Below are 27,885 nucleotides of genomic sequence, written 5' to 3'. Positions count from 1 at the left end.
CATTGAAAGGCAGAGTATAGTTTTGTAACGATTATAACCCATCCGTTATCTTTCTTTATACTTTATTTGGTTGAAAGGAAAATGGTCCCTGAAATAATTTTGCCTCCTAATAGCCATTCTTCCTTCCTGTCTTAGTATCAAGAACCCCAGTGTTTAGCCAGGGACTCTACTACCCAACTAAAATTCATTCCCATTCTCTCTTAAAGCCAGGCATAGGCATATGAGTAAATTTTGGCCAGTTAGATAGAAGAAAAAGTATTTTGTGTAACTTCTAAAAAGTGTCTGTAGAAGGAGGGTATGGGGCGCCTGGGTGGCTCAGTCGGTTGTACTTCCAATTTTGGCACGGATCATGATCTCACGGTTCATGGGTTCGAGTCCTGCGTCAGGCTCTGTGCTGAAGCTCAAACCTGGAGGCTGTTTCAGATTCTGTGTCTCCATCTCTCTCTGCCCCTCCCCTGCTCTCTCTCTCTCTCTCAAAAACAAATAAACATTGAAAAATTTTTTTTAAAAAAAAAGAGAGTATAGACCTTCCTTTGCCCCTTACTCCTTCCTGTTGGCTGGAGCATGAACATGATGACAGGAACATTAACAGCCATTTTGGGCCATGAGGTAGCATAATAAGCATGTCAGAGTAGAACAGAACGAACCTGTTGCTTGCAGAGCTGTGATATAAGACTGCATTGTCTACCTCCAGATTTCTTTTACATCAGAAAAAAAAATCTCAAACTTTACAAAATCACTGTTACTTGGTTTCTGCTTTGTTACTACATGCAGCGAAGCCTATCCCTAATTAATAGAAGAGGAACAGCCAAACTTCTCTTCCTATCAACCATGGACTATTTCTCCATTTCTAAAAACAAGTGCGTTCTCAAAAGCTGCCTGACTACTGAAACACAGTAGGGCATGCCGCCAAAAATGTTGATCTGGGTTTAGAATTAAAGATATAAAACGATTTCCGTGAGGCCAGTTCAGCGCACACAGCAACAGAGTTTGCAAGCCAGATGAATAGCTCTGACTTACTCCTATCGCTTCCAGAATCAAACCAAGGCACCAATTTTAGGTTGTGAGGTTGCGTAAAAGGCAAGTCCTCAAGCCTGGCTGATGGTCCGCTAAGGCTAGAGTCATTGATTCCGAGTGGCTGAGTTCCATATTAAACTGGCTCTCTGTCGTTCATAATGTGACCACACCACAGCTGACAGCACATCCAGTGGTATAATCCGCTTTGCAGCTCTCTGTTCCAGAGCCCATAGATCAGGGGGTTAAGACACTGTGCAAATGCAAAGACTCCAAAAAGTACCAGGTTTAAAGCAAAGAAAAACACCCCACACATCTTTCCCAAACCTATGAATATCAGGATTGGTATTACATGCAAACTCATCTGCACTAAATGAATAAGGACTGTTTTTTTTGCTTTGATATTTGATCTATTAAAATGGCCAGCCCGTTTGCCTTCTCGGTAGATCAGAAAGTAACTTATAAGAATGATGGACAGAAGAAAGAAAAGGAAAACCATGCCAACGGCTCTGGCAGGAGGGCCATTCAAGATCACAGGGCACAGGGGTTCAGATTTAAAAACAGCAACTCGAGGGGGGTTAGCGCTTTCTATGAGGAATAAGCAAACATTCTTGAATATAATGATTATCCAAGATGCAGCCAAGATCCTGTACTTAACTGAATCTACCAAGGACAGAGATTTCAAAGGCCAGCAAACAGCCAGGTAAGTGTTGACCGCCATCAAGGCCAGCGTAAAGAGGATCCCTTCTCCAACACTTAGCTGGACCCCAAATACCACCCAGCACACCAGCACGGGGCTGTTGGCCAGCAGAGCCCGCATCCCTTGGAAAACCACCCCGAGGCCACAGTAGGAGGAGATGCATAGCAGATGGTGGCACAGGAGGATGTGTCGGACCTCTTTCCTCAGCTTCGAATTCTGTAACACTATTGTGATGATGACGACGGTGACGAATGTGGCAAAGAAGAAGGCCACCACATACACAGAGGCCTTCACTGTTGCTTCCAGCCTCAGCCAATCCGATATGTTGCAGTGGTCAGAAGACAAGTTCATGATCTTCAGGGCAACTTGGCTCCTGAGGGATTAAAGCACCAGAAAGAGTGAATCACAAAGCATCTTGGGTGGTTTTCCAACTCTGTGACCTTGTAAATCTCAAGGAACACATTGCACGTTTTTTGGTACAGAGGATGAAAATTTTAGATGTATGGACATGAACCAAAGAAACTAGAGAAATCAGAGGCGCCTGGGTGGCTCAGTTGGTTGAGCGTCCTACTTCGGCTCAGGTCATGACCTTGCGGTCCGTGAGTTCGAGCCCCGCATCTGTGCTGACAGCTCAGAGCCTGGAGCCTGCTTCAGATTCTGTGTCTTTACCTCGCTCTCTGCCCCTCCCTCACTCATCCTCTGTCTCTCTCTGTCTCAGAAATAAATAAACATTTTAAAAAATTAAAAAAAAAAAAAGAAACTAGAGAAATGATTTGGGGGTTTTCTCTTTATTTCAGGAGAGGGGCACATACTCAAACCATCCAAAAGGAAGGTCTGAAAGGTGGACTCTCAGTACTCAGCAAATTGCTCAAAATCAGGTCAAGGTTCCACCCTCCGTGCATCCTTTTCCATCTTTGATTGTGAGAACTTTTTCAACTTGGAGCCACAAAGCACAACAGTGTAAAACTCAGTTGATTAATCACCAAGCACTTGTTAACAGCACATGCAAAGGGCTGGGGAATGCATTAGGGCAAGAGCTGTAAAGGATGTGAGGAAGCTATTGATGCAGAGGCTGGAATTCATTTGGGTCCATAAGACATGACAAAGATATTAACAAAAATGATAGCAATCATCGGTGACATTTACCCAGTACTTTCTAGGGATCAAAACTGTTTTTAGAGCATATTGTTCTAACCCTGGGGTATGGTTTATGTTCCACCGAGTGGTTTTATTATGCACTTTTTTGCAAATGGGGAAACAGACTTAAGGAGGCTAAGTAACCTACTCAGGGCCATATAGTTATTGGGGAGAGGGGCCACGATTTGAATTTCAGAGTACAACGCCAGCACCCATTCTCTCAACCACTATAAGGAAGTTCATGTCAAATGCAAGGTCACTTTTAAAAAAAGGAGGCGGGGGCTGGGGGAGAAGGGTGCCTGGGCGGCTCAGTGGGTTAAATGTCAGACTCTTGATTTTAGCTCAGGTCCTGATCTCGTGGTGAGATCAAGCCCCACATCAGGCTCTGCATTGACAGCACAGAGCCTGCTTGGGATTCTCTCTCTCCCTCTCTCTCTACCCCTCCCCCAGTTGCTTGAGCCCTCTCTCTCTCTCTCTCTCTCTCAAAATAAATAAATAAACTTCAAAAGAAATCCAACGTCAAATGCAAGTTCCGAGTTCTTCTTGGGTCAATGTCATGTGACCAACCCAACTGGACCCCATTTGTAGAAATACCATTTCTGTGGTTCAGCTGGAAGACCATCCATCCAGGAAGGTGCTGGGACCTTAGGATTATTGAGGAACTGTGGCCACTGAAATGGTAAGATGTGTGTAATAGCCTCATGGAATCTTCTCAAGCCTGCACAGCAGTGAACAGCCCACTGTGCCACAGCCTGGGGAACCCCCGAATTTCTGGATCTCTGTCTCTGAAAGTCTATGGCAGAGACGCCAACTGTTGCCTCCCCGCTACTAGCTTTCCTTACTTCCCCACCACCTCAGTGTTTTGTGGAACTAGGGATAGCTATCTGACGCAGGGAGAATTATTCCGGAGACGGTGCTGAATCCACTGGTGTCTGCCTCTTAAACATCCAACTGCAAAGTCCTCACAGAGAATGTGGCCCAAGTATGATGTCATGTCATTGGCCTGCCAGTAATGGTGGAATGTGGGTGAGTGAAGAAAGTGACAGCGAGGGGCAAGAGGAGAGCGGAGGGAAAGACAAGGTCCCTGAGAGTCTACAAAGGCCCTCGCAAGACAAAGAGAACAGCATGGGCTCCCGGATTTCTTTTCTTTAAATGTTTATTTATTTATTGTTGAGAGAGAAAGTGGGGGAGGGGAAGAGAGAGAGGAAGACTGAGGATTCAAAGAAGGCTCCAAGCTCTGAGCTGACAGCAGAGAGCCCAACGTGGGGCTTGAACTCCAAGCAATGAACTCCAAGCTCATGACCTGAGCCAAAGTTGGACATTTAACTAAGCCACCCAGGTGCCCCTGGGTTCCTGAATTTCTGATTCCATTGAGGTTGCTCTGCATTTTCTGTCCTCGGGTCCTAAAAATATAACACACCCCTCTATTATTTGAGCTAGCTTAAATGGGTTTCCATTCCCTTATATAAGCCCCTCGCGTGGTAAGTATATAAAGTAGACTTTAAAGAGGCACAGTATATTACATTGATTTCCTAAAGGGCACATCGCCGTGGAGACAGCTACCGCAAGCTGCTGAGAATCTAAGATGCCACGGCTCCTTATGCAATCCCTGCCAAAGGCACCGTTTTCCCTCGCATATTGCGTTGTCACCCTTTGTGGAGAATTTCCCCTGCTGGGATGGATTTTTGTGCCATTGCTGTGCGGTCAAACTCCAGGCATTTATTTCTCTACTCCCCGGCTCTCCAGAGGGGAAGAGAAATTGTAATGGTCAGGGGAGCCTGAGTGGCTCAGTCGGTTGAGCACTGGACTTTGGCTCAGGTCATGATCTCGCAGTTTGTGAGTTCAAGCCCCACATTGGGCTCTGTGTTGACAGCTCAGAGCCCGGGGCCTGCTTCAGATTCTGTGTGTGCGTCTCTCTCTGGTTCTCGCCCGTTCATGCTTGCGCTCTCTCTCTCAAAAATAAATAAACATTAAAAAAATGTCTTAATACAAAGAAATTGAAATGGTCATTGTCATTGTCAAACTCATCATCAAGCTTTCTTTTAGCTACAGCTTTTTCGGTCAAAATCTTACACCAGAACCCTTCAACGATCGATAGAAAAATGCATATCTGCCCGCATTAAATGCCTCCTCATCGCTCTCTCCCAGAGCACATTCCTGTAACTGTCCTCAGGGCACCACCACGGACACCGAGGGCTCCAGTGGAGATGGGGCAAAGTTAGAACACTCTACCCCACCAGGCGGAATCACAAGAACTGGGCTTTAAACCTAGGTCTGCTGCCAATGAGGAGTGGGGTTTTGGACACTAAAGTCACTTCCCTTCTCTGGTCCTTCGTTCCTGACATCACAGCCACATAGGATTGCAAACTCCACATCCTTTCTCTCTGTCCACAAGGTCATCTTCACTCATATCCACAGCAGCCAGCTCTTATCTGGGACTTTTCCTTATTTTTGAGACAAGATTGGCCCTGTCCTCGATGCAGAATGTCCTCATCTGATTCCCCATGGCTGAGCCTTGAATAAAATCACCAGCTCTCTAGGACAGGTCTAGACCCCTCCCAGGATCTAAAACCCAGCCTCCGAGTCCCAGTATTAGGGGGGTCACTCCTACCAGGCTCTTCTACGGTCCGCCTAGGCCTCCCAACAATGCCCACTCCTGGGCTCATTGTTGCCAGGTTTGACCTAGCTAATGGGCTATGCACCCGCCCCCTCTTTATTCAATCTTGCTCTCACCCCTCATTCTGCCCAGAATCCTCGTCTTCTCTGTAGCTTCCCTATTGGATTCCTCATTTCTGCTCACCAGGACTACCTTGCACCTGCATTGCCCCCCATCGGCCCCTGCACACCTGTCTAGTTCACCTGATAGCACCTCCCCAATAGCAACGGGCGGGGCTTGGCCTAGCTGTGTTCTAAGACTTGAAACCCTACACAGAGCCTGAGTGACTCTCATTGTACTTCCTTTGGAAAAAAAATTGTACAACCTCCTTTTTTCCACCTGAATGACTGTAGCTGCAGCTATAATAAACCCCTCTCCCTCCAGATCTGATACGGTTTCAGGGAACTATTTACTATTGAGAGCAAGCAAGAACTAGTCTCTGTAGTTTTCTAATATGTTTCACACTCTGATCAACACGGCACGATGTCACATGATTGTACTCCACAATCTTCCTTGTGCGTCGAAACATACAATGAATATCCAATGCAATGGAAAACAGTGAGGTTACAGGTGGCAAAACACAGGCGCTGACATACAGAAGCTTCTCACCCAGGGGAAGAGGCAGAATACAATATAACTGGGTAGTCATAACCAGAAACATCATGTGTCGTTTCACTCATGTGCCAAATGAGTAAGAAGGTTGGGTGTCTCTTGCGGGGGGGAGGGGAGGGGAGCAGGGGGACGTTGTTCAGAATAGAAGGGGTCACAGGGGCAGTGAGAGAAAGCTCGTTGGAAGAGGTGAGACTTGAATCCAGCCTTTCCAGGTTGAAAACTAGAGCAAAGCAGGGGCAAAGGTGGATAGAGACGAGAAGTGCAGATTGTAGCCAACAGAAAGCAGCAAAAGCCAAGGTGGGAACCATGAGCAGATTGAATTTGGTGGAGTGGAGGCTTATTCAGAGGACAAAGTCCAGGACCAGTTTTCGAGGGACTCGATACCTTTCCGAAGGTTAAACTTCACTTCGTAGGCAATGAGGAGACTTGCATGATCAGAATTAGAAGTCGCATATTCCACAGGCTAAGAGGCAACATGGGATGCCCACCCTTGCTTGCATAGTGGTGTCTTATAGGAGCTCTGACGAGCAGGAGCCCGGCAAAGGACCAATGTGCACAGTGAAGACGCTGCTATGACAGCAGGTGGCTTAAAACTCTTTTTATAGACAGGAACGTTGCAAATCTGCAAAATCAACGAGGGCAAGTTTTATTGCCTTTAATTTATTTATGAGAGCTCAGAAAGATGAGTAATTTATTCAGGATCATGCAGCCAGACAGACGCTCCCAGTTTCCAAGTTCATATTCCCTCGCAGAGGTATATTTGCATATCAAGAGCTCATGGCAACAAATAAATCCTCATCTATACGCACGACCTCCACTTATGGATAATTCCTAGAGCGTTTTTCTTCCGAAATCGTAAAATGGGAATACCTGTTTTCTTCTGGCCCCAAATGTTCCTTTGGCTTCAGCTCTGAAAGACAACCCTGGAGGCTAACAAATGTCAGCAGAGAGTTACATTCTGGCCACAACTGCCCCGCAAAAACAGGCACCACCACTCCCTGCGAAAATCCTGTGGGAAGCAGACGTGTGGGAAGGGCTGCGTGGGCACCTAAGAACGTCAGGGAAGCAGCTGGTCTCATCCTAAGAACGCTGCTTGGGGCAACCCCCTGAGGACGACGTGCTGCCCTCAGTGAGAGACGGAATATACCAACGGATAAGGCTGACCCATATTTAAAAATTAAACTCTGATCCACAACCCGCAGCCACCTGCCAGGAAGCCAAGCCGTCCTCCACAGTCACCAGCCCAGGGGGGGCAACCTGCTGTCTCTTGTGACGGTCCAGCCAGCCAATCAACAGCCTCTATAACAACTGGCCCCAAATGGCCAGGACTCGATTAATCACTGACAGCGTCCCTGATTTTTGTCCCTGCTTCCAACTTAGGACCAACCAGAGAGAGCCACGTACGTCCTCCCGAACAGTCACATAGACACCCACTTATAGTTAGCCCACCTCCAGCTTCTCCAGGCCCCAGGCTCCCATCTGGGCAGGCCCATAAGCCTCCCCATGTTCCCCGTAGGCTCCCCTCTACTCCTCTGCCTGCCTTTGAGGCTCTGCTGCGAGGCAGCGACTGTGGCTGTCTCCCTCGCTCTAGCAAATTCTGAGTGGATGGCCTCGGTCTTTCTCATTTGGTTGGTCTTTGTTCATCTTCGTATCGGCAGGAAAAGATGGTGGTAGTGCCTCCACAACAGCACGTGTACGTGGAGCCATTTCTCCAGGGTGCTAATGAACTTGGGGCAGCACATTTGTCCTCTCTGTTTTGTGCCCCCATCCTCGTCAGCAGCAGGGTCAAGGGAGACAGATTCCTCCCACGGAGGGCCACTGCCTGCCTTGTCCTCATCACGAGTGCTGGGGCACTCCCAGCCACGGGATCTCCCCCTTCCCCTCACCTCTGCAGGAGTCAAGGTGGGACAATACTTGGTAGGTTCAGAGGACCCAAGACGAGCATTCCTCAACAGACACCCCACTTCCGAAGAAAACCAAGGGAGCATCGGATGTGTGCTAACATGGGGTAAGGGCCTGGAAGGGAGATAAGGAACGGGTAACGACACAAACTGGAACAGTGGCTAATTCGCGATGATTACTCACTATGAGACCGCTCTGGTGAGAGATGCCTCCTTTCATCAGCACACCAGCCCAGGAAGGTGGCACAATTATTATTTGCATTTTTCCGAAGAGAAAGCTGAGAGATAGAGGCAGGAGGGAACTCAGCCAAGGGTTAATTAGCTGGTGACAGGGACACTGGAGCTTGGAGCAGGCAGTCCCCCCTGCAGGTGTGATCTCTAAGCCACTGGGCCAGGCGTCCCTCCCCCCACCCCCCCGACCCCGCTCCCCACGTCAGGGAAAGACTCCACATACATTAAAGTTGTGAGGAGCTCCACACACCTCTCAGGGAGTTGCCGATTAATGGTGAAATCTGGCTTCAAACCCAATTCTCCTGATTTCTGAGACGACATTTTGTTAATGTCATTTGTTAAGGTTTTTCCTAACAGTACTGGTGCGGGTGGGTTGAATTCTTTTGTAAAAAGAAAAAAAAGGAAAAACTTAGCAGGTGTTGTGATCCGAATTGTGTCCCGCTCAAGTTCATATGTCGAAGCCCTAACCTCCAGAACCTCCAGTATCTGCATCTGGAGATTGGATCTTTAAAGAGGGAATTACGTTAGAATGAGGGCGGGAGTGTGGGCTGTGATTTCATCTGATTGGTGCCCTTGTGTCCCTGTAAGAAACGGAGATTAGGGGACTGGGTGGCTCAGTAGGTTGAGCATCCATCTGACTTCGGTTCAGGTCATGATCTCGAGGTCCGTGGGTTCGAGTCCCGCATCGGGCTCACTGCTGTCAGCACAGAGCCTGCTTCGGATCCTCTGTCCCCCTCTCTGTGCCCCTCCCCTACTTGCGCTCTCCCCCAAAATAAATAAAGTTAGAAAGAAAAGAAAAGAAAAGAAAAGAAAAGAAAAGAAAAGAAAAGAAAAGGAGATTAGGAAACCCAGAGAGCATCCAGATGCGTGTGCACAGAGAAAAGACCTTGTAAAGAGGCGTCAAGAAGACAGTCATCTGTAATCCAAGGAGAGAGACCTCAGAGAAAATCAACCCTGCCAGCACCTGGATCTTGGACTCCCAGCCTCCAAAACTGTGAGAAATTAAGTTTCTGTTGTTTAAGTCACCCCGTCTGCGGTATTTTGTCTTGGCAGCCCGAATAGACTGATTCCACGGGGCAGAGCAGCTCCCGGCTCCCACCTTATTTCCAGGTAGCTGAGAAGGTCTTCCCACGGGTCTCTCCAGACTCTCCCCACCCCCAGAACCTATGCCGTCTAAGAGGGAGGAGGGCCGTTCCTTCCTGGGCCTCGCGGTCAGTCAGGCAGTGGATGCCAAGGTTAGGGCCAGTATCTGACTTACCACCAGCAGAAAGGACTCATCAGCTGAGAACAGACTTCAGGAATGATTTCATGTGCTCTGTAGCTGCTGGCAGAAGGCCAATAAGATGAAGTGGATACTTCCAGAATAGCTCTTAGAACCCTCCCCGGATGATCAGAACGTCTCCTCTCCCACGATAGACACGCCCTCCCCACGTTAAGCGTTGAGTCTTCCCCTTTGCTCTAATTGTGGCCTTACTTCTCGGGTATTTTAAGAATACCACTCCAGTCTGGGAAGCTTTGGTGATCGCCACTGTTATTCTCCTCAAAGCTGGCAGGAAGGAAGGGAGGAGACCGGTGTCTACTCAGCACCAGTCACTCGATGTCAAGGACAAGCACTTAGTAAATATTGGCTATGACTGTTAATCATCTGAGAACAGCTCTGGAGGTGACGTGGGAACTGGATGAAATCACAAAGCCTCTGAAGGTGTATCCTGTGACCTCTGAAGGCAGAGAAATCACACATTTTTCTGAGTGCTTTTCTAGGCAGTTAACTTTTTAACTTTGAACTTGCCTTTTCACATATAAAGGGAAATTCTCTAGCTTCCCTCCCCAGTTTTGTTCTGACCACAATTTTGATGCACGGATATTCTTTGAAGTACTCACAGGAGTCATTAATCCAGAGACCTGCCACCTGGCTTTAATAGAAACTTGGCCTTTTCTAAACTATTTAATGCGTAAAAACACATCTTGCAAAACAACGTGCACACACATGTTTACTTGAGACTTTTGAAACACCAGGCTGCCCACAAACAAGGGTAAGGTGAAAAAAATTCCCCCAAACCTGGAATATAAATAAATATTAAATAATGAAGTATTGAAAAGAAGGTAGCTCGTAAGAATGGTGACAAAGCACTTTTCATTTTATAACCTAAATAATAGTTAAGTGTGTGATCTAACATTACAGTCACCGTGATAACAAAAAGGACACAATTTAAGGACACATTTCGCCGTCCCATATATATCTGCAGATAGAAATAGACATAGGAGCCACTCTAGGATTTCAGAAAAGGATCGTGCATTACTAACTCTAAGAAGATCACATGTAACGACATTTTCCGTGAATCTTAATGTAAACTTAAGTAATGAGTTTATACAAAATTATGGTCCACTGGCTAAAAGCAGAGCCATTCAATTCTGCTTGGAAGGAGCCCTCTGCATTGGCAGGGGACTAACCAAGAACAAAAGTGGCAGTCCCAGCCGACAGGCATCTATTCTATCAGTTGGTGAATTCCAGCTATAGGTATCATCCACCTTTTGAAAGGTCGTGTTTCACCGCTTTGCTTTTGAGAAAGATCTACGTCGGTTCCTGTTTTTACTAACTGCAAGAAATAAAGAGGATTTTTGTTTTTACAAAAAAAAAAAAAAAAAGAAAGGCAAAAAGCCACCATAGCATCTCGCATGTGTTTTGCAGGGAGCCACGATAGAGGCAGCACGCATCCCGAGCAGCGAGAGCAGGCCCCACCACCTGCTTCCCCGGAACCGTGCTCAGCATCTGTCTTCAGGCTGCCAGAGTTTTGAGCTGTGTCTATGAGTTTTACCTCGATTTATTTTGTGTATCCATTAGCAAGATGTGTCCTGTGGTATCAGAAAAGTCTACGAGAGGTAATTTGGGGGGTTTGGGAACGCTTACAAGTTTCTCCATATAAATTAATGGTAATTGCTTCTTCGCTTGATGTCGTTCTGGTTTCCGAAAGGTTTCATAGGAACACTCGGCTTTCAGGTAGCAGGGTAAACCCGTCTATGTGGGCCCACCAACATGGATCTAATCGGTGGAGACAGCACAGTAACTAAAACACGCCAGGTGTCCGACACCATGGAGCTTCCGTGGTCCTGAGCCCCTGACGGTAACCGGGCAGGCAGTAAGCAGACGGTAGTTTTCTCCCTTCCTCCCTATCTTTCCAGATGCCAAAGGTCAGTATGATGTCTATAAACCACAAAAAGCAAACAGTAATCTGTATGTTGCTAAGCATGTGATTCACTGCTGATACCATTTCCCAGACTCTGAGAGGATTTTGTCTTCGGTCTGTTGGTTTGTCTCTATCGAGTTGCATCTAGTTTTGGAACCCACTGAAGCTATTTTACTGTTGGATTATTGAAATTACTAAGCTATTCAAGAATTAATTACCTGCGTATCACTTCAACATTATTAAAGCTTACAGATCAACAATAGCTGCCAAGATAGTGAATTCTGTGTTCTGCTGGTAAGCAATCCTCCACACCACAGCCAATGGGTTTGTTTCGTTGCACAAAGAGTTGGCCCATCCCAAGCATCAGGACATACCCTTTCTGCCTCAACAGACCACACCTGGCTTTAGCCATAAAGCAGATGTTTTCTTGGTACGATCTTGGCAAAGCTGGAATCAGCAGATTCCATGAAGCTCTTTGGCTTTCTCTCTCTGACTCAGCATTGGGGATTGCTGTAAACTTTCTGTCAGGTTTAATCCTATTTCCCCCAACTAAGCTCCAATTGTATTATAGCTATTCTTACTACCCTTTTTTACATGCTATGATTTGTTTCACTGATGAAAAGAACTCCCTTAGTTTTGAAATCCACATATAATATACATTACTTGTCAAATTCTCTTACCTGTATTAGGTATCTTTGAGTATATATTATGCTTGATTATATATGTCATACAAAGTCGACTCTCTAGACCTGAAAACTATGATTTAAATAATTGAAAGTAAAACCCGTGGAATGCCTTAACCATGGCCTTCTCTGAAAACTTTTACTTAGCACATAGTTAGTAACTTTATCTTTTACTTAATTATTATATAATTGATTTCTCTCAGTTTTCAGAAGCGTATATATTTAGAGTTTCTTTGGCAGGGACATAAGCCCACGGGTCACAGTGAAATCTATTACCATATGAATGGACTCTCATTTTTCCATATTAAAGTCCACTTATACCAAGTTATTAATGCCCTTGCTTATTTTCACTAACATTTATATTTGCCTTTTAGGAGTGGCATAGAATTTTGAATCATATTTATAGAGCAAATGGCTATTTCAATATTTATCCTTGGGACAATCTTAAAATATGACCACTATATTGATCTGTTTATTTAATAGACTTATTCCCAAGTAAAGAAACATCATTGTTATCAGTGTTATTTTGCAAACATGATCTGTAATTATATTTTGTATTTTTCAACAGGAATTACATTCTAAGTATTGGTGACAAAGAAAACTATTAATGTCAAAAACCCCAGCTATGTTATCATTCAACCACTTTTGAATGATCAAAAAAATTTATAATCTGAATTTTAAAATTCACACCCATGTCCCATTTTCTCCACTTATATGTTCACTCACTCATTCATTCATTCAATAAACATGTATTGTGTACCCACCTTGTAACAGGCACTGTGCTAAATGCTGAGCTTGCAGAGAAGAATGAGATATGGTCTTTGTCCTCAAGAGATTTACTTCACGAGTTTGGAAGTAAGAGCAGGTATGCACACTGGTGTAGTGTTTGAGAGAGATGACAAAAACATAGATCAACTTCACACATTTTGAATTGGAGAAAACTTATGAAAAACCACAAACCTTTGGTTAGACAGATGTGTGTTTTTCTTCTCCTTTTCCCAAGAAGAGGATCTGGGGAAGGTATTCTTTTTCTTGCATGAAAAACCAGGGCAGGAAATGATGAGATGAATCCCGGACAGTAGAGACATGGGGCTAGCAGGAGGAACTCACTGGAAAGAGCAAGAATACCAGAAAGTTTAGTAAGGCTGACGGAAGAAGACAGAATAAAGAAGCCCTCTAGAAAACCACAACTGGGCAAAAAAGGCTGGAACTGTGGATAGGAAATGGGGACCAATGATAAAGGCTAACTTGTAAATGATGCACGCGGAAGGCAAACAGCCATGAAATAATCGAATTTAAGGAAAGGTGTGTTTGAGAGGTATAGATAGCTAGGCCTACATACTGGCCAACTTCTGGTTTTGACCCAAATGACTTTCAAAGCCAGCAGAATGCAGACATATAATGAAGCTGCCCCCTCAAAGAATAATGACCAGTCACCACAGGGATTCTCAGTGTGCAAGACAACTGGATGGATCCAGGTGACAACACAAGCGCAGGATGCAAGGCCTCCTGGGAGATGAGGGTGGGCTTTAGATAGGAGAGCAACGGCTGATGTACATCTCCCAGCGGTGTGTACCCCACAAATGTACATCTGTGTCATTCTGGCCTTGAGATTTGCTCCCATACTCCAAGAACCTTCCCAAAGAACTATAAAATTCCTGCCTTCTTTTTCACCACCTCCTTGGCCACTTGAACCATCCACATCCATGAGCTCAGCCTCCCGCAAACTAACAGCAGATATGGAACCCTTGGCTGTAGCAAAATCCATGAATCAGGCTTATATCATGAGTCTCTGGTTATCGCCAATTTCACCTAACCTGAGCACCTACCCCGTTTCAGACTTTCAGCCTACCCTGATCTTAAATGTGTGGTTGCCATTTAGTCTATGTTTTGACTTCCTAAATGTCTGGTCTCAAAACGTTGAGTATTATTTCTGGACGATCCAGGACTGGAGCCGCATGGGGACATTTGCTGTTTCAGAGTTGTCAGGGTAGCACCATGCAAATCCCCACCTGACCCCAAAGGAAATGTGACCTGGTCAGAAGGCAAGTGCACTAACGAGAGGAAGTGCAGTCTCCAGACAGAGGACCATAGGTGATAAAAGGGATGAGCCAAAAGTGAGTGGGGACCAGTTTGGGGACTTTAGTTTGTGTGAGCAGAGAAGTAAGAATCCACATAACCAAAGAGGGATGCGCTGTCTCTAGGTTGTATTAATGCATGCTATTTTAAGACTTAGAGATGGTTTGCTTGTGAGGTTAAGGTGCCTCTTTGTACCACATCAGGAGGTGACTAGTTTGATCCTGGAAATGTAATCTATGGAAACCATTCAGTGTATATGTAGGTTCAACAGAAAGGTATTGAAATAGCAGCTGAAAATAGAAGGATGTTTGTTCCCTTGGAAGCAATGAAAAGCAAAGAGTAAGAAGTTAATAATGCATCACCATTGAAAAAGCAAAGGGGTCCCGAGTAATGCAATATCCTGATCTACTTAATAAGCATATCCCATAAGCTGAGAGATACTCATGAGGTTGGCACAGTGTTATTATTTTATTCTGCTATGTGCTAGACTACTCTGAAGTATCTATAGTTAGTTAAATGGAAAAATAAGGCAAGATCCCTGCATTTGTGGAGCCCGCAATCTTTTAGGGAAGATAGATGAGCAAGCAAATAGTTTCGATTCTGTAATTTAAGTGCTTAATTCCAAGTGCCATGGAAACCAGACGAGGGAGTCTAATCTTCCTAAAAGAGTCAAGGAAAACTTCTCATGGGACAGTGACTCTAAAAAATAAGAAACATTCATCCATACAGCTAGCCAGCCTCTTAGTACTCAACAGCCAGTTGAGTACCTTCAACTGTTCTAGATGAGGTGGATGCAAATTTGAAGAAGAGAGACAAGGTCCTTCCTTGAGTGAAATTTACATTCTGGTGGAGGTTAGATGACATCACTAGGAGAAACATAGAATGGCGCCTTAAGACCCTCCAATATCCACTTTCGGGCCTCATTTCTTCACCCACAGGTATTCTCCTACTGAGACCAGGGTGCCTCGACCACTCAAACTGGAGCATTTCCATCCTATGGGCTTAGTTCTCATCATGAAACCAAAATGCCAGTGTATTGCTTATCATCACAATGGGATAATTCCAGAAGGGCATGTGCAGATAAAATCAAGTTTCCGAAAATGCAGAGCTGAGGGTCAATGCCAAGCAGAAATAAAAGTGAGAAACGAGATGCCCAGACATGAGAACTCCTCACCTTACATTACGAGTGGAAGTCTTTTCTGCCAGTGGGAAACTGAGTTCTCTTCTCCAGGAAAAAAGTATGTGGAAGAGTAGCAGGAGTTTCTCCATGAATCCTGGGAAGAACCCCCAATACCCAGCATCTAACAGAAGTGAGTCAAGGGAAGTGCCTCACTTCACATTCTCCCAGGCTCCTGAGCCTCAGACCCAGAGCCCGTTCCCTGGGACGACAGCCAGTTTCACACTGTGATTCCCGAGAGCTGCGGGCTCTCAGAGGAAGCAGGGACTTTTTGTGCTAGCCACTTCTTGAAAGAACACCCTGCTCCTTCTGTCCAAGAAAGAAATAGAGGAACCTGAGGCCAGTGCTTCTCCTTCTGCACCCCTTCTGGAGTTGGTTCCCACTTCATGGTGTTTCAAGCTGACAAGTGAAGATGTCTCTAGAGAGAGCTAAAAAGTTTCGTCACCCCACCACGAGGGAAAGACCCAAGCCACTTGGAACCAATGGTTTTAAGCCAGACTAGCCTTCAAAAATCTCATGGTACAGCTATAGAAATGACCACAGTTTCATACAGAGGCAAGAGAAAGGCAGTCAGAAGCTTCTCCAAGGCACAGTTGGTGTCGTTCTGAAAATTCAGATTTCCTGTTTGCCAACATGTCTGCTTTAAGTCTCTCAATCTGTTAATTACATCGCAAGTGTTATACACCAACTTTTTCTCATATTTATAGCCTTTGTTTCTTTTCAAACTTTTTCAAGTAATATGTTTGTTGTCAAAAATGTAAAATTAGCAACAAAAAAAATGTAAAATAACAGGCATAAATAAGAAAAATGAAAATCCCCCATAATTCCACTTGAAGATAATTGCCGTTGGTATACATCCTTCCAGGCTGTTTCCTGCGGTAAGGGTGAGCTTTTCAACATCCATTCCACTTCACACGATTGTAGAATATCCATGCAGATTTGTTGGGATTTACCCCATGTCTACCTCCATTATAGAGACTGATCTGGCTAAACTAAATTACAATAATCGTATGCTCTTGCCAACAGTGTTTGTTTTAGGAACCAGTACCCAATCCAGACCTAAGCCAATCAATACAAAGCATGCCTCTGGAAATGCCACATAATCAAGGTGGTCCAGTCAGAAGGAAGCATAGGGCTCCCGCTAGAGACCTGGGGAGAAACACTCCCTTCTCTGCGGTTGGACAACCGGAAGCTGTTGGAGGCCAGCTTGCCTCCGTGACACAAACCAACTTTCAGCCAAAGCAGACGCTACAGAAGGCAAAAAAGAGATATAAAAAGAAACTGGGTTTTTAAGGAGCTTTCTGAGCTGCTAAATTCAGCTGACATTAAAATCTATCTTACTTCTGGAGTTTCTACTTATATGAACAAATAAATTTGCTTGTTGAAGTGAGTTTAAAGTGAACTTTCTATTGCTTATGAGTTGCATCCTAAATGACTCATGTAGATACTTTTATTAAAATGGGGCCATCTTGTACACATTGTTTATGCTTTCCTGCCTACAAATACATAATAACCATCTCTCCTTTTTTAAGATAAATATACTTTTACAAAATTGTTAATTTCGTCAGCGTAGTCCATTATATGGACAGACATTAAATTACTTCTCCAATTCCCTTTTGAGGGGCATTTTACATTGTTTCTGGATTTTTCTATATTTTGTAAACAATTCTGTGTTGAGTTTTCTAAACATTAGAGAACATACGTTTTCCTTAGGACGCATTTCTACTGTAGAATGTCTGAGTCAAAGTATGTACTTTTTCAAGGGTTTTGATTCATATTGCCAAAAGGCCCTCCCAAAGATTTATTTCAATTATATTCCAAGCAACAGACCACAAGAATGCTCAAAAAGCCTCTCTTCCTCCTCCCAGCCAGGAACTCGTATATAAAGTTTCAACACATATAAAGTTTCAACACATATAAAGGAACTCATATATAAAGTTTCAACACATATAAAGTTTCAACACAAGTAGTCCCTATCCATGTGTTAAATGGTGCATACCCTTTGTTGCTTAATTTGCACTTAAAAAATCATATAGCATGCTTATAATGTTTATTTTTCATATATCTATTTGCTTGTTGTATTTCTCTTTTTCTAAATTGCCACTGGCATCCTTTGCCCATTTTTAATTGAAGCACTGACTTCTTACAGATTTGCAAAAGTTGTTAATATGTAAGATTATTACGCACCTGCGTATTATACATGTTGCGAATCATTTTCACGGCACGCCGCCACGTGCCCTTTAATTTGCACAGTATTTTTCACCGTTCTGAAGTTTTAAATTTTAATTAAGTCGATCAATCTTTTCATTTTACTTTTTTCCTGCCCTTTCTGTGTCATTCTCTAACCAGAGAAGTCACAGCAGCAACAAACCAACGCTCGGGACGCCCGAGACTGAGCCGTAGGGAGGCAGCCTGGAGTTGTCTGGACCCTTCCACCCCTGACTACTTCTCCCCGGCCTCCCCTGCAGTGAGATGTGGTTTGTGATTAAACGATAGCCAGTGGGATGAGAGCGGTTATGTGCAACTTCCTGGTTGTGCTCTTTAAAGGGAAATGCCTTCCCCTGGATTTTCACTCCCTCCTTGAGTGGGAGTGAAGAAATGGTGGTAATCTTGTAGATGAGCAAGATACCTGGGGATGACAGCACAAGCCAGAAGGACCCTGTGTCACTGACACTATGACAAGTCCATACCTCCTAGACTGCTTATAACCGGACTCTTTCATGAGCAAGAAATAAACTTCTCTCCTGTGAGAGCCACTGTTATTTTGGGGCTTTATTATGGATTCAAACCTGTATCCTAACTTAAAGAGTAACACATGACTCCATTCTACACGCACACACACATCCCAGCACGCACACACACACCAGCATAAAAGAAAATAAAGAAAATTATTAATGTTAATTAATTCAGGGAATGGGATTGCAAGAGTTTGGGAGGAAATAATGAACATTTCTTTTAATATTGACTTTGGTTTTTTAGTCTAGGTAGCTCTGACTCATGCAGTCATGTTATCCAACATGGTGAAACACTTTTTTTTTTTTTTTACTAGCCCCTTCACTTAAAGTCACAGCCCTAGACTTTACGGGTGGAAGAAAAGTGTACCAGAGGCAACAGAACAAGCATCACAGCAGGTGGAAGAGTGTAATTTTAGCAACACTGGCTGTGTCGTCCACGGTGAGTGTATTCTTTATAACTACCATCGACCAGCATTCAATGACATCAGTATATTTCTTTTCAGATAAACATTTTTATCTTTTTTTAAAGGTTGCCAGAAAATTATTGCAGGACTCTCTACTGGATTGTGAGCTATAATATATAATGCATATCTCAATATGTTTTTCCCATAAAAGGAAAAATATTTAGAATAATTTCAATACACCTAAGGCAAAAGTTCTTCTGTTTTTTAAAAAGCCCTTGCAAATTTAAATATTCATTCACCTGTGCCTCTAAATATCCAAATAAGTTATGTTTTTAACATATACTGATATATGTCCCTTTCACTCATAGAAAAAGATCCAGAAGGATGCACAACACATTGACAATAATGGTTATTTTCCAGAAAGGGTATTGGGTTAGCTTGGGGGAGAGGGAAGGTTGGAGGAAAACTTTGACTTTTTATATTAATCAGGTGTGTATAGTTTGTATCTTTACAATGAGACTAAATTCATATATTGAATTCGTAAATTTAAAAAAAGCAACATGCAAGGGCCCCTGGGTGGCTCAGTCAGTTAAGCATCTGACTTTGGCTCAGGTCATGATCTCACGGCTCGGGAGTTCGAGCCCCACATCGGGCTCTATGTTGACAGCTGGGAGCCTGGAGCCTCCTTTGGATTGGGTCTTTCTCTCTCTCTCTCTCTCTCTGCCCCTCCCCCACTCGCACTCTGTCTGTCTTTCAAAAATAAGTAAACATTAAAAAAAATGTTAATGCATAAAAATAAAAATAAACAAAAAACAATGTGCACATTTTAAATAAACAGTGGGAACATAAACTAAAAATATTTTTAAGTGGAAAATCTATAGCCTGTGATTTTTCAGGAATGTGTTGCAGCTAAGACTGGACATGTTAGATAAGATGATTCCTGCTACACATAACAGAAAACCCCAACTGTTATGGACTTGAGCTGTCATGCAAATCTTTTTCTCCTATAACAAGGAAGGTCATGTAGGCTCCAAGGTTGATTATTTCCCTGGCTTCGCGCGATCATCAAGGTCTAGGGCCTCTCTGTCTTTTTGATTTGTCATCTTCTGCAGGCTGACTGTTTGCCCTCGTTCTGATTCCCCTCACAGATGACCGCAACAATTCCTGCTGTCATATCTAGACATTACAACATGCAGAGAAAGAAAAGGGCCTCTCTTCCGGAGTCTTCTTAGGACAGAAATATCTTTCCCAGAACTCTTCCTCCGGCCTATTGGCCAGAACTGAGTCACAAGCCCATTCCTGAACCAACCTTGGCAAGAAGAGGGGAACGGTCACTTTGGACTTAGACTAATTGTCAATCATGAGCAATAAACATATAGGAACTGAGCAAAACAATGAGACTTTCTAAACATTATCTCTTCAAAGAGATACGCATAAATCAGAAAACTCAATATTGTTACATTGTCAGTTCCCTCCAAATTGATCTTGACATTCAATGCAAAACCCTAGGAGGCTTTTTAAAAAAAAAAAAAAGAAAGAAAGAAATTAACAAGCTGATTCTAAAATTTGTACATAAAAACAAAGGACCTAGAATACATAAAACAACTTGGAAAAAGAAGAACAAAGTTGGAGGAATAACACAACCGAATTTTAAGATTTACCATAAGAGCTGCAATAACTAAGACACTGTGATATTGGTATATGGAGAGACCTATACCAATGATAGTGTCTGGAAAAAGATGTCATGGTAAATCAACAGTCAATGGGGAATATTTTCAACAAATAGTGCTAAAACAATTATATTTTTTTCATTTATATTTATATATTTTTAAAGATGAACCTTGATGTGTACTTTGAATCATATACAAAATTCAACTTGAATGGATCATAGACCCGAATGTAAAACCAACAACTATACAGCTTTTAGGGAAAAAAAAAAACAAAATAGGAGAAAAATCTTTACAACCTCAGGTCAGGCAAATATTGATTCTATAGGACACAAAAAGCTCAAACCGTCAAATAAAAAGTGTATAATTTTTTCCATATTCAAAACTCCCACCTTTGGACTCATAACTTAATAATGAAAAGACAGATAACACAGTTTTTTAAAGAGCCCAGTATTTGAATAGACATGTCTCCAAAGAAGACATACAAACTGCCAAGAAGACATGAAAAGATGCTTATCATCACTAGGCATTAGGGAAAGATAGATTAAAGCCACAATGAAATACCACTTCATACCCACTAGGAGAGCTAAGATGAAAAGGAAAGACAAAAACCAGTGCTGGAGATGATGTGGAGAAACTGGAACCCTCGTACACTGTCGGTGGGAATGTAAATGAAGCAGCTACTTTGGAAAACAATTGGCAATGTCTCAAAAGGCAAACATAGAATTACCATATGTCCCACTAATTTCATACCAGCTAGATACCCCCAAAATGAAAACGTACGTCCACACAAAAACATGTACACAAATGTTCAGAACAACGTTGTGCATAATAGCCAAAAAGTGAAAACAACCCAAGCGTCCATCAACTGATAAGTAGATAAACAAAGTGGGGTTTACCCATAGGGTGGAATATTATTCAACCATGAAAAAGGAGTGATACGTGCTCCAACAGGCACGAATCTCAAATACATTATGTTAAGTAAAAGAAACAAGAAACAAACAAACGAACAAACATATTATATAATTATATAATATTATATAATTCCATTTACATGAAGTGTCCAGAACAGGCAAATCTATAGAGACATAAATTAGCTGAGTGGCTACCAGGGTCTAGGGGGAGGAGAGAATGGGATGTAACTGCTAATGGTTATGGAGTTTCTTTGCAGGGAGAAGAAAATGATCTGGAATTGGACAGTGTTAGTGGTTGCACAACTTTGGAAAACAGTTTGGCAGTTTCTTCAAAAGTTTCTACGGTTACCATGTGACCCAGCCATTCTACTCCTATGTATTTACCCAAGAGAAATGACTACATACGTTCATACAAAAACCTGTGCACAAATGTTCATAGCATAATTATGCATAATAGCCAAAAAGTGGAAACAGTCCAAATGCCCATTAACTGGTGAATAAACAAATCTTGGCATGTTGATACCGAGAATACTATTCAGCAATAGAAAGGAATGGTTAAGCTATACTCACACACACTGACACACACAATATGGCTAAACCCCAGAAGAAACCAAACCCAAAAAGATACCAAATGCATAATTCCGTTTACACCATATTCTGGAAAAGCCAAAACTGTAGAGACAGAAATCAGATCAATGGTTGCCAAGAGTTAGGGATGGAGAGAGGGATGACTACAGAGAGGCAGAAGGAAGTTTTTTGTTTGGTTTTTTTTTAAATTTTTTTTTCTTTAACATTTATTTATTTTTGAGGCAGAGAGAGACAGAGCATGAACAGGGGGAGGGGCAGAGAGAGAGGGAGTCACAGAATCTGAAACAGGCTCCAGGCTCTGAGCAGTCAGCACAGAGCCCAACGCGGGGCTCGAACTCACATACCGCGAGATCGTGACCTGAGCCGAAGTCGGACGCTTAACCGACTGAGCCACCCAGGCGCCCCGGGAAGTTTTTTGTTTTGATGGAATTGTTCTAAGTCTTGAATGATACAACGGCAAACATTTGTTAAAACTTAAAACTCAAAGAACTGTAGGATTCAAAGGGTGATTTTTTTTTGCTGTATGTAAATTATACCCCAATAAATCCAATTAAAAAAAGTAAACTACATTACCTTAATCCACCTCCTCTCTCCAAAACAAAAACAAAAACAAAAAACTATATTGAAACTTGAATAGACCAGTTTAAATTTAAATTTAAATTTATTTAAATTTCGGAGATTCTTGTAAAGAGGAAGAAAAGCCAAGTGCATTTACTTCCTCAAAAGCATGCATCCTCCATTTTCCAAAACACAGTTAAACACCTGTGAATACCCACATGTCACCAGCTTCGTAAAAACTTTTAGCAATCGACTACTTACTTTTCTGAGAAAGAAATCAGCTTGGCCAAGACTGTCTGTCCCTGTTCCTCCAACCTGGTCACACTTGTTTTCAGCTGGCAGCCGGCTGCTGGTTAGGAGGATGTTTCGTTTCGAGCGTTTTCACTTCCTCCAGAAGGAGGTTACTGTGGGCAACAGTGGATAAAATCGAGAGTGATAAAATTGGATCCAATCTGCTCACACGAGAGGTGTGGCGGGTAGAACCCATGCTCTGCCCACGTCCCCTCGGATCTCTTTTCCGTTTCCCCTAGTTGTATGCTTTCCCTCCCAGAACCCAGCATCCGCTTCTCTCTGTTGGAGGACCACCCTCAGGCCGCCCAGATCCACCCCCCTGCTGCATTTGGTAAACCAGTAATCCTGGGAAGAATTCACCCTCATGGCAGCAGTCCCTAACTAGTGACTTTGATGGATAGTCTATCTAAGCTCCTTTGTACCCGATGAAGACAAGTCCAAGGTATATTTTACACCACTGCTTCTCATACTTTTACGCTGGTATGAAGTGGCTGGGAATTGTGTTCAAATGTAGGTTCTGAGAGGCGCCTGGGTGGCTCTGAGCCTGGGTGCTCTGTTGGATTCTTGATTTCAGCTCGGGTCATGATCTCATGGTTTTGAGATGGAGCCCTGTGTCCAGCTCGTGCTGGGCGTGGAGCCTGTTTAAGATTCTCTGTCTTAGGGCACCTGGGTGGCTCAGTCGGTTAAGCATCTGACTTCAACTCAGATCATGATCTCATGGTTCATGAATTCGAGCCCCGCATCAGGCTCTGTGCTGACAGCTCGGAGCCTGGAGCCTGCTTCGGATTCTGTGTCTCCCTCTCTCTCTCCCGCTCACACTCTGTCTCGCTCTCTCTCCCTCAAAAATAAATATTAAAAATGTTTTTAAAAAAAGATTCTCTCTCTCTCTCTCTCCCTCTACCACTCGTACGCACCCTCTCTCTCTCAAAACAAAACACAAAAACAAACAAACAAAACAAATGCAGGTTCTGATGCAGGAGGTCTTTGAGGCTCCAGTTCCAACAAGCTCCCGGGTGATGAACAGCTTCCACCCACAGATCACTTTAAGCAGCAAGGGTCTTCTGTCAGAGCTCCCTATAGAATCTAGCCAAAACCAATAGGCATCTACACTTTCTGGTGTATGACAGCAAGAGGAAATACCCCAGGGACAAAATGTGGATAAGATGGGTAAGACGTGGATCCAGAGGCAGGTTATTGAAGGGCTCCTCTCCAGAATTTCCAGAAGCACACCAGGATGTAGGACTTCAGCTGACATGCCTGTAATAGACGTGTGTTTGTGGGCTGAAAGGCGGAAGAAATTTCTGCCCACCTGACCACTCAGAGGCAGCGAGCCGTGTCCTGTCTTTGACATGGAGAAGGGGCCATGCGCAAGGGAAATTGGGAGCCATGAGCACACACAGTGAGGCTGTGAAGGATACAGCTGCGCCTGACAGCAGGGGAGCCGAGGTGGGTTTTAGACCATTTCAAGAATGTTTTAAAAAGGGAAGAAAATGATTGTTGGCATTAAGACTAGTGCACTTTTATCTCTGAACAAAGATTGCTCTGTTAGACCATGTCACAGAGCATATAAGGGCTGTTCATCAGTCTAGTCCATATGACAGCTCAGGAAGCAATTACCTGATAAAGTATCAAGGTTATGAGGCTGGAAAATGTCCTCTCCTCTGGGCTCCCACAACACTCTTTAAAACTACTGCTGGAGGAGCACCTGGGTGGCTCAGTCGGTTAAGCGTCCGACTTCGGCTCAGGTCATGATCTCACGGTCTGTGAGTTCGAGCCCCGCATCGGGCTCTGTGCTGACCGCTCAGAGCCTGGAGCCTGTTTCAAATTCTGTGTCTCCCTCTCTCTCTGACCCTCCCCCGTTTATGCTCTGTCTCTCTCTGTCTCAAAAATAAATAAACGTTAAAAAAATTAAAAAAAAAACCAAACTACTGCTGGAAAACTCACTTCTCCCTTTCATTGTCACTCGATAAATATTCACTGGGTGCCAATACGTGCCCCGCAGTATTTTAGGCACTGGGGATCCAAGGATAATCAACACAGAAAAGTGTTCACAGAATTTATGTGACAAGTGGGAAATATAAATAATGAATGCGGCAACAAATACATACGAAATGTACCAAATAACTACCACGGAGATAATTAAAAAGAGGTGGAGTCATAGCAAGGGACTTGGAAGCTACTTTAGAATGAATGGTGAGGGAGGATGTCTTATTCCTTTCAGGCTGATATAAAGAAATGCTCCCTCTATCCCCGCCCCTCCCCTGCTTATGCTCTGTCTCTCTCTCTCTCTCTCTCTCTCTCTCTCTCTCTCTCAAAAATAAATAAATATTTTAAAAAGGGGGGGCACCTGGGTGGCTCAGTGGGTTAAGTGCGTGACTTCAGCTCAGGTCATGATCTCGCAGCTGGTGAGTTTTAGCTGAAACTCAGAGCCTGGAGCCTGCATCAGATTCTGGGTCTCTCTCTCTCTCTCTGCCCCTCGTGCTCATGCTCTGTCTCTCTCTGTCCCCCCAAAACAAATAAATGTAAAATAATTTTTTTTAATTACTTATTTTTATTTATTCATTCATGTCTTTGTTCATCACAAATAGGAACTGATTTTCTCATGGTTCTGGAGGCCAGAAGTAGGCTGTCAGTAGCGTTGGGCCAAGACTCAGCTGTGTCTTCCAGCTTCTGATGGCGGCTGGCATTCCTCGGCTCATGGCTGCGTCACTGGTGACCTCTCTGCCTCTGTCTTCATATCGCCTTCTCATCTCCGTGTGCCAAAGCTCCCTCTGCTGCTGTCTTATTATAAGGACACCTGGCACTGCATTTAGGGCCCACCCTGATGATCGAGGATAATCTCTCCTCTCAGGTCTCTTCACCTAATCATATCCGCATAGACCCTTTTCCAAATAAGGCAATGCTTACAGATTTCCAAGAATAGGACCTGATGTCTTTGGGATATCTTATTCAGCTCACCCCATGGGCCCAGAGGACCATCGACAGCCTGTGCCCACGTCCAGGCAAGACGTCTATGTCCTGGACCAGAGTGGTGGTAGGGAAGAAAGGGCAGTAGACAGATTCAAGGTCATTGCTAATAGATTTAATGGTGGGGTTGGAGGGCAATGGGAGGTATAGGAGGAGGGCAAGTAATCAAAGAACCCTCTGGAGACTGTCTAGTACCCCCACTAATCTCCACTAATCGGGTTGTCAACCCCTTGAGAGCCCAAAGCCTTTCATTATATCATCACCCCTGGGACCCAGCCTAGGGCTCTTATAGTGCATCTACACAATTTTTTAACAGAACTGAAAAGACACATGGGGGTCAGAGCATCACTTAGCCTCTTTGCCAGAGTGTAGCAATGTGCAGAAATGCCAGAAAAGCTCTGTTTGGGGTTGTTCTTTGAATGCTCACTACCGAGTCTGAACTTCTCAACAGAACCTTGCTCTTAACTCAGGGGTCCTGCTTCCCCTCTGTCTGACCTGGGTGACTGCAGTAAGGAGTCCGGAGAAATCTCTGAAAAAGATATTTTACAAACAAAGCAAAAGCATTTTTTTAAGTTTATATGTTTATTTTGAGAGGGGGAGAGAGAGCAGGCACGCACGTGGAAGAGAGAGAGGGCAAGAGAGGGAGAGAGAGGGAGAGAGAGAATCCCAAGCAGGCTCCATGCTGTTAGCACAGAGCCCAATGCAGGGTTTGAACTCACGAACTGTGAGATCATGACCTGAGCGGAAATCAAGAGTCATGTGCTTAACCCACTGAGCCACCCAGGCGCCCCATGCAAAAGCAAGTTATGTTTGTTTATTTTCTCTTTTAAACGGTCTTCGGTCCTGTTATGTTTAAATTCATCTGGTTTGACTGATTGCTTTAAGACCAACAGCTGACAGGCTGTGAAAAGCACTGATAAGCATATGATTTCCTGATAACTTTATCTTTAGTATAAATATAACTAGGGGCCCTCATCCATTTTTATACCTTAAACAAAGAATCTAAAACCAAAACAAAACAAAAAAAATCTTTGAAGCCAGTAAAAACAATGCTCAGCCACAGCCACATTCTGTGAAGTACAGATGTCAGATACATTCTACCAATGAAATCAACTTTCAAAAGACTGCCAATTATTAGACTTTATCTTATCAACTAGTATTGTTTGCTTTCCTTGGCTCTTCTTAAAATAACCCTGAAGAAAGAAATGAGTATCTATTTCCACTTATTTACTCATTGCAAAGACGGATACCAAAGAGATTTGCTGCATTCAAAACAAGTCTCCCTCCCCGGTTCTCTCTAGCTGGGACATCAGATCTTCCTTGCCAGCCGCACACAGCTCCGTCTCCCGGTGGCTCTGCAAAGCCTGGAGGGACACAGAGCCTCAGAGGGATGTTCCTGCCTTTCCCAGCCTCAGGCAAAATTTGGCATGCCTACCAAGTGCCAGTCCCCTAAAATAGCCCCACCCAACCACAGAAGAGCGTGAAGGGAATGAGATCACCCCTGCTGGAGATACACCCACTGCAGATTTCATACACATCAACAATCCTGTTCCTTCTATCTGTTCCTACTCCTCCCTGATCCTTCCTGGTCCTGGCTCTTATCTCACCACTGCTACTCGCCCTGGCTCTTACTGGCTCTCAAGATCCGTTGTGGACACCAGCCTGACCCCAGGAGTACTCCTGAGACCCAATTCAGGGTTTCCCTCTCCAACACTGGGATCTGAGGCTTCAGGTTAGAGATATCCGGGTTTTCCTTTGGATCTCGGGGTGGCTTCCTCCCTGGAACAGGGGATGGGAACCATAGGGAACAGGAATTAGGCGCGAATCATTCAGCAAACACTGAAGTCTACCACTTGCCTGATCATGTCTGATGCACTGGGGATTCAGTGGTGAACCAGCCATGATCTCTGCCCTGGAAGAGTTTACTGTTCAGTAGGGGAATGAGTGGAGACGGATGCATGACTCATTCTGAGAACAGGTGATAGGCACCCAATTCAGAATTGGGAGGGGAGATAAATACGGGACTTGGGGATGCGATTGCTAGATGCAGTAAATAGCAATACAGGATGCTCTGTTAAATTTGAATTTCAGTTAAAAAACAAAATAATCGTTTGGGGTAAACATATCCCATGAAATATTGGGGGCATACTTCCATAAAAAAGTATTCATTGTTTATCTGAAATTCAAATGTAACTGAGCATCCTGTGTTTTTATTTCCGCCTCCAAAAGCTGATTTGACTCAGCCTACAAGACCGAATCCCCAGCTTTTCAAGAGTAGATCTTGCAAGTGGGCAGAAAAGAGGTGAATACCTATGTCATGAGATTTGAAAGAAAGCTTTTTTTTTTTTAAGTTTATTTATATTTATTTTGAGAGAGAGAGAGAGAG

General features: G+C 43.8%; 1 protein-coding gene and 1 long non-coding RNA gene across 8 annotated transcripts; one reads left to right on the top strand and one right to left on the bottom strand.

Annotated features, from left to right (window-relative positions):
* Nucleotides 1-45: 45 nt before the first annotated feature.
* Nucleotides 46-22,641, bottom strand: LOC106972298 (probable G-protein coupled receptor 148). Of its 7 annotated transcripts, none has more exons than XM_053215920.1 (3): nucleotides 22,503-22,641; nucleotides 13,080-13,228; nucleotides 46-2,087 (listed from the first exon to the last, which is right to left on the bottom strand). In XM_053215920.1, the coding sequence occupies exons 2-3, from the start codon at nucleotides 13,205-13,207 to the stop codon at nucleotides 1,151-1,153; spliced, it is 1,065 nt and encodes a 354-aa protein (XP_053071895.1). In that variant the 5' UTR covers nucleotides 13,208-13,228; nucleotides 22,503-22,641; the 3' UTR covers nucleotides 46-1,150. The 7 variants fall into 7 exon arrangements, with proteins under 7 accessions (XP_053071895.1, XP_053071896.1, XP_053071898.1 ...); XM_053215921.1 differs by lacking the exon at nucleotides 22,503-22,641 and adding an exon at nucleotides 15,373-20,496; XM_053215923.1 differs by lacking the exon at nucleotides 22,503-22,641 and adding an exon at nucleotides 12,884-12,993 and having other exon boundaries at nucleotides 13,080-13,212.
* LOC128314141 (uncharacterized) lies at nucleotides 7,897-20,496 on the top strand. Its single transcript, XR_008295601.1, has 4 exons — nucleotides 7,897-8,021; nucleotides 10,941-12,984; nucleotides 18,425-18,549; nucleotides 19,663-20,496. It is a non-coding gene; the product is annotated as an uncharacterized LOC128314141 (long non-coding RNA).
* Nucleotides 22,642-27,885: the final 5,244 nt, after the last annotated feature.

This window comes from Acinonyx jubatus, chromosome C1 (assembly GCF_027475565.1).
Source record: "Acinonyx jubatus isolate Ajub_Pintada_27869175 chromosome C1, VMU_Ajub_asm_v1.0, whole genome shotgun sequence".
NCBI lineage: Eukaryota > Metazoa > Chordata > Mammalia > Carnivora > Felidae > Acinonyx > Acinonyx jubatus.
Note: the sequence above shows the minus strand (reverse complement) of the source record. Positions and strands in the feature narration are given on the sequence as shown.

What these genes read in the sequence shown, in the direction of transcription:
- LOC106972298 (XM_053215920.1), bottom strand. Translation starts at nt 13,207, where the DNA reads ATGTCTCTACTGTCCGGGATTCATCTCATCATTTCCTGCCCTGGTTTT. An exon ending in ACACATCTGTCTAACCAAAG is followed by an intron (nt 2,088 to 13,079) that starts GTTTGTGGTTTT and finishes TTAATCCCTCAG; the next exon opens with GAGCCAAGTTGCCCTGAAGA.